The sequence below is a fragment of the Triticum aestivum genome, chromosome 5B, assembly GCF_018294505.1.
Source record: "Triticum aestivum cultivar Chinese Spring chromosome 5B, IWGSC CS RefSeq v2.1, whole genome shotgun sequence".
Classification (NCBI taxonomy): Eukaryota; Viridiplantae; Streptophyta; class Magnoliopsida; order Poales; family Poaceae; genus Triticum; species Triticum aestivum.
The window spans coordinates 653,486,500-653,497,467 of NC_057807.1; the positions used below are offsets into that span (position 1 = coordinate 653,486,500).

The following is a 10,968-nucleotide window of genomic DNA, read 5'->3' on the forward strand; positions in this document are numbered from 1 at the left end:
TAGGAATATACAAGCCAAATTCTATAATGAAAAATTCCCACTAGTATGAAAAAGACAACTTATGAGACTCACTATATGAAAAACATGGTGCTACTTTGAAGCACAAAATATGGGACTCACTACATGAAGAACGAGGCGCTACTTTGAAGCACAAGTGTGGAAAAAGAGATAGTAACATTGCCTTTTTTATTTATTTCTTTTTATTTCTTTTTTTTCTTTTGGGCCTTTTTTTGGCCTTTCTTTTTTTTCTTTGGGCAATGTTCTAATAATGAAGATCATCACACTTCTATTGATTACAACATATGAATTACAACTCGAAACTAGAACAAGATATGACTCTATATGAATGCCTCCGGCGGTGTACCGGGATGGTGCAATGAATCAAGACTGACATGTATGAAAAATAATGCATGGTGGCTTTGCCACAAATACAATGTCAACTACATGATCATGCAATGGCAATGTGACTAAAGTAAAGTATGTCATGATGATGATAAACGGAACGGTGGAAAGTTGCATGGCAATATATCTCGGAATGGCTATGGAAAGACCATAATAGGTAGGTATGGTGGCTGTTTTGAGGAAGATATAAGGAGGTTTATGTGTGATAGAGCGTATCATATCACGGGGTTTGGATGCACCGGCGAAGTTTGCACCAACTCTCAATGTGAGAAGGGGCAATGCGCGGTACCAAAGAGACTAGCAAAGGTGGAAAGGTAAAAGTGCGTATAATCCATGGACTCAACATTAGTCAAAAGAACTCATATACTTATTGCAAAAATTTAAAAGTCATCAAAAATCAAGTACTACGCGCATGCTCCTAGGGGGATAGATTGGTAGGAAAAGACCGTCGCTCGTCCTCGACCGCCACTCATAAGGATGCACAAGCTAGGTACACTTCATGTTTCAAATTTGTTACACAACTTTAACCATACGTGCATGCTACGGGACTTACTAACTTCAACACAAGCATTCTTTAAATTCATAATCACCCAACTAGCATGAATTTAATATCACTACCTCCATATCTCAAAACAATTATCAAGTATCAAGTTGATCATAGCATCCAATTCACTTCCTATGATAGTTTTTATTATACCCAACTTGGATGCTCATCATTCTAGGACCAACTTTATAACCATAGCAAATACCATGCTGTTCTAAAAGACTCTCAAAATAATATAAGTGAAGCATGAGAGACTATAAATTTCTTCAAAATTAAGACACCACCGTGCTCTAAAAGATATAAGTGAAGCACTAGAGCAAAAACTATCAAGCTCAAAAGATATAAGTGAAGCACATAGAATATTCTAGCAAATTCTAATCAAATAGGCTTCTCCCAAAAGGTGTGTACAGCAAGGATGATTGTGGTAAACTAAAAATCAAAGACTAATATAATACATGACGCTCCAAGCAAAACACATATTATGTAGCGAATAAAAATATAGCTCCAAGTAAAGTTACCAATGAACGAAGACGAAAGAGGGGATGCCTTCCCGGGGCATCCCCAAGCTTAGGCTTTTGACTATCCTTGAATATCTTGGGGTGCCATGGGCATCCCCAAGCTTAGGCTCTTGCCACTCCTTATTCCATAGTCCATAAAAGCTTTACTCAAAACTTGAAAACTTCACAACACAAAACTCAACAGGAAATCTTATAAGCTCCGTTAGTGAAAGAAAACAAAACCACCACATAAGTTACTGCAATCAACTCATTCTTTATTTATTTTGGTGTTAAACCTACTGTATTCCAACTTCCTTATGGTTTATAAACTAATTTACTAGCCATAGATGCATTGAAATAAGCAAACAACACACGGAAAACAGAATCTGTCAAAAACAGAACAGTCTGTAGCAATCTGTAACTAACGCAAACTTCTGGAACTCTAAAAATCCTACCGAAATATGACGTACTGGACAATTTGTATATTGATCAGAATCAAAAATAATCAATGCAAAATCACGTTTCTGTGATTTATTGAATGTTTTCTCGTGAGCGCAAAGTTTCTGTTTTTCAGCAGAATAAAATCAACTATCATCATAGTTTACCCTATAGGTTCTACTTGGCACAAACACTAATTAAAAGCTAAAAACACATCGAAACAGAGAGTAGATGCAAGATTTATTCATAAACAGTAGCAAAAACAAAAAAACATAAAGAAAATTGGGTTGCCTCCCAACTAGCGCTATCGTTTAACGCCCCTAGCTAGGCATAAAAGCGGAGATAGATCTAACGAGTGCCATCTTTGGCACTAAATTCATAAGTAGCACGCATGATAGATTCATAAGGTAATTTGACTTTCTTTCTTGGAAAGTGCTCCATGCCTTTCTTTAAGTGGTGAACCCCTCCATAGAAGAGGCACCAATGGAAGTGGTGAACCCCTCCATGACGGTGTCTAGATTGGATCTGATGGTTCTAGACTCTATGGCGACTGGATCAACATTTCGTCGAGTCCCCTAGGGTTTCTGGAATATTTGGGTATTTATAGAGCAAAGAGGTGGTTCGGAGGCACCTGAGGTGGGCACAACCCCCCAGGGCGCGCCTGGGCCTCCTGGCGCGCCCTGGTGGGTGCTGCTCCCCTCGAGCAGCCCCTGAGGTGCTTCCTTGGCCCATTGGCTTTCTTCTGGCCCAAAAAAAATCCTACATGAGTTGCGTTGCATTTGGACTCCGTTTGATATTGATTTCCTGCGATGTAAAAAACATGCAGAAAACAACAACTGGCACTGGGCACTATGTCAATAGGTTAGTACCAAAAAATGATATAAAATGATTGTAAAACATCCAAGAATGATAATATAACAGCATGGAACAGTCAGAAATTATAGATACGTTGGAGACATATCAATGACCACGCAGACGCAAGATCTTAGTCAGGCCCTTGTCCTGTCCGACAGCCAGTTTGCTCCATTGTTTGTCGAGGACTCACAACCTATGTCCGAGATGGCACTTGATTCAGAGGTGTTCGCGTCTGGTTCCCTCTATGTGCCAGTAGTGCTCGTTGAGCCAACTCCTGCTGGTGCTGCTGCTGCCGCTGCACTAAAGGTAGCAACAGTAAAGGCAAAGAAGGATGGTAGGTCGAACAACATGAAGTGGCAGCTGTTCATGTCCATGTTTGTGCTGAGCAAGATGTGTGAGCTCATCTCTAGTGGAGTTAGGACTGACAAGGGCTTCGAGGAGGTGCACTTGAACACCGTTGCAAAGCAGGTGTTCGAGTTCTGTGGGCAGGAGGTGTCTGCCCCAGGTGCACAACCACCTGAGGAAGTGGAGAGGTCGATGGATCCAAGTGTCCAAGCTGAGAGACTTTAGCGGTGCCTCATGGGATGAGAACACTTGCTCCATAGTTCTGGAGGCAGAGCACTACGCCGACCATGTCGCGGTTAGCTCACAACCCTCTTCCTTTTCATACTGTCCACCATTGCCTACTCCTAATCGCAACTAACAACACTTGTGTTTCATTCTTAGGACCACCCAAGGGACGCTGAGTTCCTCAACACACCCATCCAGAACTACAGCCAGATGCAGCACATCTTCTCCTTTAGGCCGGCAACTTGGAAGCATATCATGGGCTTGGGGGAGCCTCTTGGTTCTCCCATGACAGAGTTCCCTGGGACCCCGGACGTCTAGGTCCTTGATGGCCCTGACAAGCCCTCCGTGAAGCCCTTCGACAAGCCATTTGACCCCGTCCATGATAGGAAGAGGAAGAGAGGAGGCCTGATGGAGGAGGAGATCAATGTCTTTTGCAGCATGACTGAGGCGGTGAAGGAGGTGGCAACAACCATCAGGGAGTGCAAGCCCCTCGATGTCCACTCTGACCTGTATGATGCTGTCATGACCCAGGGTGGCTTCAACGACGAGGCTCTCATGGCAGCTCTCAGCCACATGCTTGACAACAAGGCCTAGGGTGTTGGGTTCGTTGCCATGGCAGACAGTCATGGGGTGTTGTGGCTCAGAAGCTGGCTGGGCAAGCACTACTACTAGAGTAGTGCTGCTTGTGAGCATGCATGATCCCCGACGGCGATGGAGGCGGCGACGACGACGACGATGATGATGACGACATACATTTTGTGTAGCTAGGGCTGAAAAACAATTTGATGGTATGTATATTTTGGTGAGGTGGTATATACTAACCCCTCACGCTGATGGTGAACTTGCGGCGGTAGGATGACACCCTCTTTTGGATGTGGTGGTAGGTTAACACCAAGGTAGTGCTAGGTTGAACTTGCTATGCCATATGATCATGCATCCTTTACTTCTCTTCTGCTCCATTGTTGTTTGTGTGCTACTTTGCTTGCTACTTGTGTGCTCCATTGATTTGCTGCTTCAACTCTTGCTCTTGTGCATTGCTAGGGCAAGTGGCATGTCGTGTTCATGGGTAAGGATCCAAGGGTTTATAGTTCATGAGAAGAAGCCAATGCACAAGTGGCATCGTATAGCAACAACAACCATAGAGGGTTCAAGACGAGGCAGGCAATAGAATAAGCTTACTCCGACTGGGTGCAAAAGCACGGAGGGAGCAGTGTTGACAGTGGCAAGGTTGAAGGTGTCAAAGTGGAAGATGCTAAGGTGGATCGTCAGTTTGGGCTGAAGCTGAAGAACTTCATCATCTTCGCCCAGTTCATCGACATTGCTGTGTTGTGGCGTTGGTGTGCTAGGTGTGATCATTGTGGGTAAGCTCATCAACTAGGATACAAGGCAAGCACAACATATACGCCGTATGCAACCAAATGCCATGTTCATGTGCCGCCTGGGCCAATGCAGGCAACCAAACAAAGTGCACTTGCGTATTACCTAATGCAGGGACACTAGATGCAGGCAACCAAACAACTTGTGGATGGCGTATTAGGGCATGTTTTTGTTCAATCAGACTGGGTTGAGAAGTGTATGTGATGCAGGAACTGTTCACGACGACAACCAAACATACCCTTGAATCGACTCTAGCGAGCCAGAATGGATCGAAACACAATCGAGCGTATATGGTGGACCAACTTTGCACAAGAGGATGCAAGCTAATGTACACCATGTACGTGGTTTAGCTCTAATCATTGTATGAGGAAAACATCCGATCAAAGCGAGCCCAGGGCACGCCCCCGTTATCCCCTTCCCTCGCTGGAGTCGGAAAAAATATTTTATATTAAACAATCAGAAAGTTGTTGTGCTAAGGCCCCGTAGGATCAGCACAACAGAACAGCAACCGCAAATAGCAGCGTAGATAAAAAGATCCTTCTCACAAAAAAAGTAGATCAGAAAGATTCAACCGGAAGACACACGAACGTAGACGAACTACAACCAGATTCAAGAAAATTCACCAAGAATAGATCCGTCGGAGACACACCTCTACACGCCCACCGGTGATTCTAGACAAATCACCAGATGGGGCTAGGTGGGGAAAACATTATTCCGTCTTTCGGGAGCCGTCATCGTCTCGTCTCTCTGAGCAAGACACAAATACTAACAAAACTCAAAGGTACATCTAAAACAGAGCCCTCCCGTTGGCAAGGGTCGGAATCCCCCGCGCAGCCATGGTCCTAAGACCACCGGAGACGAGACGGACCGACGACGGCGTCAGCGGGTGGCAAAATAACCCTAGGTTTTTTCCTTAGGGAGGAGGCGGCTACGTGCTAGGTGGAACTGGCATAAAATAATGCTTTAGCTTCCTCTCTAATCCATTTTCCTCGTTCCTTCTAATCTACGTAACGGTGCTTCGATTTGAGATAACTTTATATGAAAAAGACGCATATCGATGTTATAGTTCCATTTTTGCGATCAATTTGTAGTTTTGTCAACTGTAAGTGTTCAATTTCATGTTCATGCTCGAAGCTATTTTGGATGAATTTTGTCAAATTTTTCGCGCACGGTCGACCGTTGAAAATTTCCTTTGACAAGTAGCTTCATCTTATAGTTTCACATGACTTATATGTTGCACATTTTCTGTTTCGACTACCATAGATGATTAGATCTAATTTCATTGTGAAAAGCATACACGCATTCGTGTGATATGTGTTAATGACACTCTTTAATCTCGGTTTCCTCTCGCGTATCATGCTACACCGGTGTCACCGCCGGCGTCGCTCCTCTCGGCGTCCTCTCCCGCGTGTTTTTGCACTAGCGCCACCGCCGACGTCTTTTCTTTCGACCTCCTCTCCCATATCCCACTACACCCGCGCAGTCGTCGTTCTTCTCTACATTCTCTCCCATGTCCTGCTACACTGAAGCCATCGTCGGCGTCATTCCTCTCGGCTGCCTCGCCCGCATCCTACTAGACTGGCGCCGTCGCCATTGTCATTCTCTCCCGCGTGTTATTGCACTAGCTTCACCGCCAGTGTCGTTCCTCTCAACCTTCACTCCCATGTTCTACTACACTCATGCGGTCGGCGTTCCTCCTGGTCTCCTCTCCCATGTCATGCTACACCGAAGTCATCGTCGACGCCGTTCCTCTTGGCCTCCTCACTCGCGTCCTACTACACTGGCCTCGTCGCCATCGTCGTTCTTTTCGGCCTCCTCCTCCGCATCCTACTACGCTGACGCCGCCATGGCACACACACTACATGTTTTCTCCATCATCCTCTGCCTCAACTCCCTACTATTCATTACTCCACACGAACTTTCCCTGCGCGCGACAACGCTAGCAACTAGTTCTCCGCGCCATCAATCGGATCACTCGCTTTGCCGCGACTCTGTGCTCGTCCTGTCAGGCGCGGCGCCGCGACCACTGCCTACCACTGTAGCTGTTAACTTTTAATCATGTCCCGTGTATGCAACCAAACAATATGCATTAGTATGAGCACATGCAATGGTATCAATCAAACACAGTGCGTAGAGGCGTTGCTACGATACATGGAGAGGGGATGCAGGCAACGAATCAATATGCAGATGATGGTTTTTTGCCTATACATGCTCAACCAGTCCCAACTAAGACAAGTATACAAAGTGGCAAAAAATGATGCAGCTAACCAAACGCACCCTTACTGTAGTTGTAGTTTGTTTTCTGGAGAAATACTTTTACCTGCAGTTTTTTTAGGCGAACTTTAAGTGCAGTTTGTTTTTAGGCGAACTTTACCTGCAGCTAAACTTGCCGTTTCGCGGACAGAGGCCCAGTAGCTCTGACATCAAACTGGCCTGGCCCAACTACAAGGCAGGTCTCCAGTAATCGGCCCATACGTGCTTGGACGGCCTGGATCCTCTCCAAGGACCCGTATAAAACAACAGGGCTGGTGCCCGACGAAAACCCTAGCAGAGGAGGCGGCGGAGGCAGAGAAGGAGAGCGGCAGCTCGCGCGCGCGCGCCCCCATTGCCGCCGCAGCAGGAGCCCGCCGATTCCAATCCAAGGTGAGAGAGCTCTTTTCCCCACTCGACTCACCAAGGCGCCTCTCGATTTGTTGCTAGATTGCGTCATACGCGCGCATTACATGCGTTGTTGGTTGGTTCATGCCGTTGTATAAGAACTGCTTGAGAGTTGAGATCCTGTAGTAGTAGTTTGTGTATCATTTGGTCATGTTAAAGATCAGTTCTAGCCGCCAGCGATTAGCCCCAACATTTTTGTGCGTGGAGAAATGTTGAACCGGCGGTTTGTGCGTGGAGAAATCTTGACAGGTGGTACTTACTGTGTAATTCACTTACGTCATGAGAGTTTTTCAATGTACAGCACAACCGCTAAACGGGCAGGAAATCAATCCTAGCGCCTGCCTCTAGTGCCTGGCGTTGTAGATGCCCTTAGGAGGCGATGCTTTCTTGTATTGAATAATGTTGTGGGTGCTGATGTCCTTGCATTTAATTTGTATAGGAGGAGCTTTGAAGGTTTGTCAGGGCGGGGAAGATGGTTCTCAAGTATGCTACTCTCTTTGATGTTGTATGGCGGTGTTAAGATTTGTAAAACTGCTTGCTACAATCTTACTTATTCCTGCAACTGTGTTCATACAGGACAGAGCTCTGCCGTTTCAGTGGTGCCAAGATATACCCAGGGAAGGGGATCAGATTCATCCGCTCAGACTCTCAAGTAAGCCTGTGTGTCCCTGTTGTTATTGTGCATGGAGTGAAAACAAGTAGAAATTCGCTGACATTGTGCTGTGTGTTCTTTGCGCGTACCCAAAATCAGGTCTTCCTTTTCTCCAACTCAAAGTGCAAGAGCTACTTCCACAACCGTCTCAAGCCAGCTAAGCTTGCATGGACGGCCATGTACAGGAAGCAGCACAAGAAGGTACATACTAATAAGCCAATTCCCTTGAATAATATACTCCATATTCTGGTTCAGCATATGTTTCACAATCTTAATAGTATGTCCTGTTAGAGTGATCTGATTAGGCAGTATAAGTGCATTGATCTGGTAGTTAATTGGTCTGCTTAAATATTTGCCCTGATTGATAGTTTCTTTTCTGGTAGTTAGTGGCAGTAAAAGAAAGTGACATGTCTAATCAGGCTCAGGGACTAGAATAATTTGGTTGCTGATAGCATAAATGATATATATTGCTTAATCATGTGTAGTTTTCATTCCTTTTGCTCTGTTGCTAGTGGATGTCTGCGCAGTTCTCATCTCTGCTTAATTGTGTTTTTAACAATACTCTGTAGTCCCCTGCTTTGCTTTTTTAAGCAATGTCAAACTGTATGGGCTTATAATTTTTTGTGGTGTGTTGCAGGATATTCATGCTGAGGCTGCAAAGAAGAGGCGCCGCACCACCAAGAGGCCGTATTCCAGGTCAATTGTAGGTGCTTCCCTTGAAGTTATCCAGAAGAAGAGAGCTGAGAAGCCGGAGGTCCGTGATGCAGCCAGGGAAGCAGCTCTGCGGTAATACTTTCGCCATGGCTTTTGACTCCTAGATATTGTGATTTGTTATAACAAGAAACTTAGTATTTACAAACATGTTTTTTATGTTGCATGTTACACTCACACTAGGATAGCTATATTCTATATATATGCTGGCTCAGTTAGTATTGAACTATGTGGTGATTTAATGCCTGACTTCTATTGGCTCGTATAGCATTTGAAAGAAATACCTAGTTATGTACTCCCTCCGTCCGAAAAAGCTTGTCCCTCAAATGGATGTATCTAGCACCATGTTAATGCTAGATACATCTATTTGAGAAACAAACTTGGGACAAGTTTTTTTGGACGGAGGGAGTATGCATTATAGAAGGTTGCTCTAATTTGAGTTTTGAGAGGCTAGTTTTTTAGATGACACCTGTCAACTGAACATCATCCATGTAATATGCACCTGCGTATTTCTATTCCTGTTTAATGAGCGTACAGCATCTAGGCAGTCTTGGCATCTAGTTTTTCTATCTGATGTATATCTGTATAAGGTCCTTACTGCGGTAACTGCTCTATAACAGTGAGATCAAGGAGCGCATTAAGAAGACCAAGGATGAGAAGAAAGCTAAGAAGGTGGAGGTGACGAAATCCCAGAAGACCGCCGGCAGAGGCAATGCCCCCAAACCCGGGAAGGCCCCCAAGCTTGGCGGTGGTGGTGGGAAGCGCTAGGTGGCGTCCCTGCCGATCAATGCGAAATTTTGAACTAGTTACATGATGTCCTACCCTGTATCTTTTAGGAAGTTTTTGGCTCAAACCTGCTGTTGCCGTCGGTATGCAGCATCTGGGTGCATAAACCGTCGTCAATGTGAGATTGTTTTATGCTTATCTGGTTGTTGTTTCAGCTTTTCTCTAGTTGGTGTTTCTTCCGCACCACATTGTGCGTGTTTGTCTGTCTTCTCCGAAGAACCTTTCTCATGCCCTTGTAACGGTGTTGATCGATGTGGCGCACTGCCGCCATAATGCGACCTTGAGCTGGTTATTCGTGCCTTGGTATAGCAGTAAGTGTCCATGATTAGCAACACGCAAGCTTATGCTGGAAAAGATCAATTGAAGTGAAATTTTGGACCCGTGGATTTTGCTATCCAGATATTCGAAAAAATCCAGCAGCAACCACAAGGTTTCCAAATTTCAAGATGGTTAACGTAAACTCTAATAAAAAAATACTACTGCATGTTATTGGAGCACATTATGCTTAAATTTATTTGGATTCTCTAACAAAAAGAAATCATGATTGGCTGTTACAATTATTAAAATCAATACATTTAAGTGACTTTAAGCAATGTATGTATGTCTCTTCGTATATTGCTCTCTCGGTTCCAAAATAGATAACTTAACTTTATACTAGCTTTAGTACAAAACTGGGTTAACGGAGGGAGTATAAGATTAAAAATATGGTAATAATAGGTAATACAAATGTTGAGATACACATAGAGTAGAAATGTATCAGTGAATTATCACGTGTTATGCAGTGAAGGGGTTGCTAGTTTTAGGCCCCGTTTGATAGCTCAGTTTTTTCTTAGTATTACAAGAATACTGCAGTTTTTTGGTTTAATTTACGGTGAGCTGTTTGGCAATCACAAAAAACTGAATTATTCATACTGTGGTATTGTTAAAACCGTGGTATTTTCTCTGCATTAAAAAAAACCCAGGCCTCTTTTTTAAAAACAGAGCACGCAAAGAAAACACGACTGTTCATTATCGCCTCCTCGCTCACAAGCCGTCGCTGCCGCGGATGGTCGGCCATGGGACAAGCCAAGAGAAGGCAATGGAAACAAAAATGGCGTTCTTCCTACTCTCACTTGCGCTTCTCCTCTTCTCATATATGTTGTGCATCATGTCGGCACCTGGCCACCTCATGCCCAGATTGCTCATGCCATGGTCGTGCACGCTGCTAGCTGCAACGCTATATCCCAACGCACTGTTGGATGAGTCTGCACAGGCCTTTGTGTGCGATCATAGCCACACCATACATGTGCCGTGTTGCCATGTCGCGGCCTTGCTTGCCGCTGCTTGCTGTGCATGCCTTGCTCCAGAACGGCGTCCCATGCCTCAGCGCGTCGCGCTCGCCGCTGCTTGCTGTGCGTGCCTTGCTCCAGAACGTCGTCCCATGCCTCAGCGCGCTGCGCTCGCCGCTGTCGGTCAAGCCGCAGCCAAGCCAGAGCGAC

The 10,968-nt window shown here is 45.0% G+C and overlaps 1 protein-coding gene across 1 annotated transcript; it reads left to right on the forward strand.

The window, feature by feature from the left end:
* Positions 1-7,204: 7,204 nt before the first annotated feature.
* LOC123113924 (60S ribosomal protein L24) lies at positions 7,205-9,644 on the forward strand. Its single transcript, XM_044535251.1, has 6 exons — positions 7,205-7,326; positions 7,781-7,824; positions 7,918-7,993; positions 8,093-8,194; positions 8,631-8,779; positions 9,325-9,644. Exons 2-6 carry the CDS (start codon positions 7,814-7,816, stop codon positions 9,470-9,472), a joined length of 486 nt encoding a protein of 161 aa, XP_044391186.1. The 5' UTR covers positions 7,205-7,326; positions 7,781-7,813; the 3' UTR covers positions 9,473-9,644.
* The last annotated feature ends 1,324 nt before the right edge of the window (positions 9,645-10,968 follow it).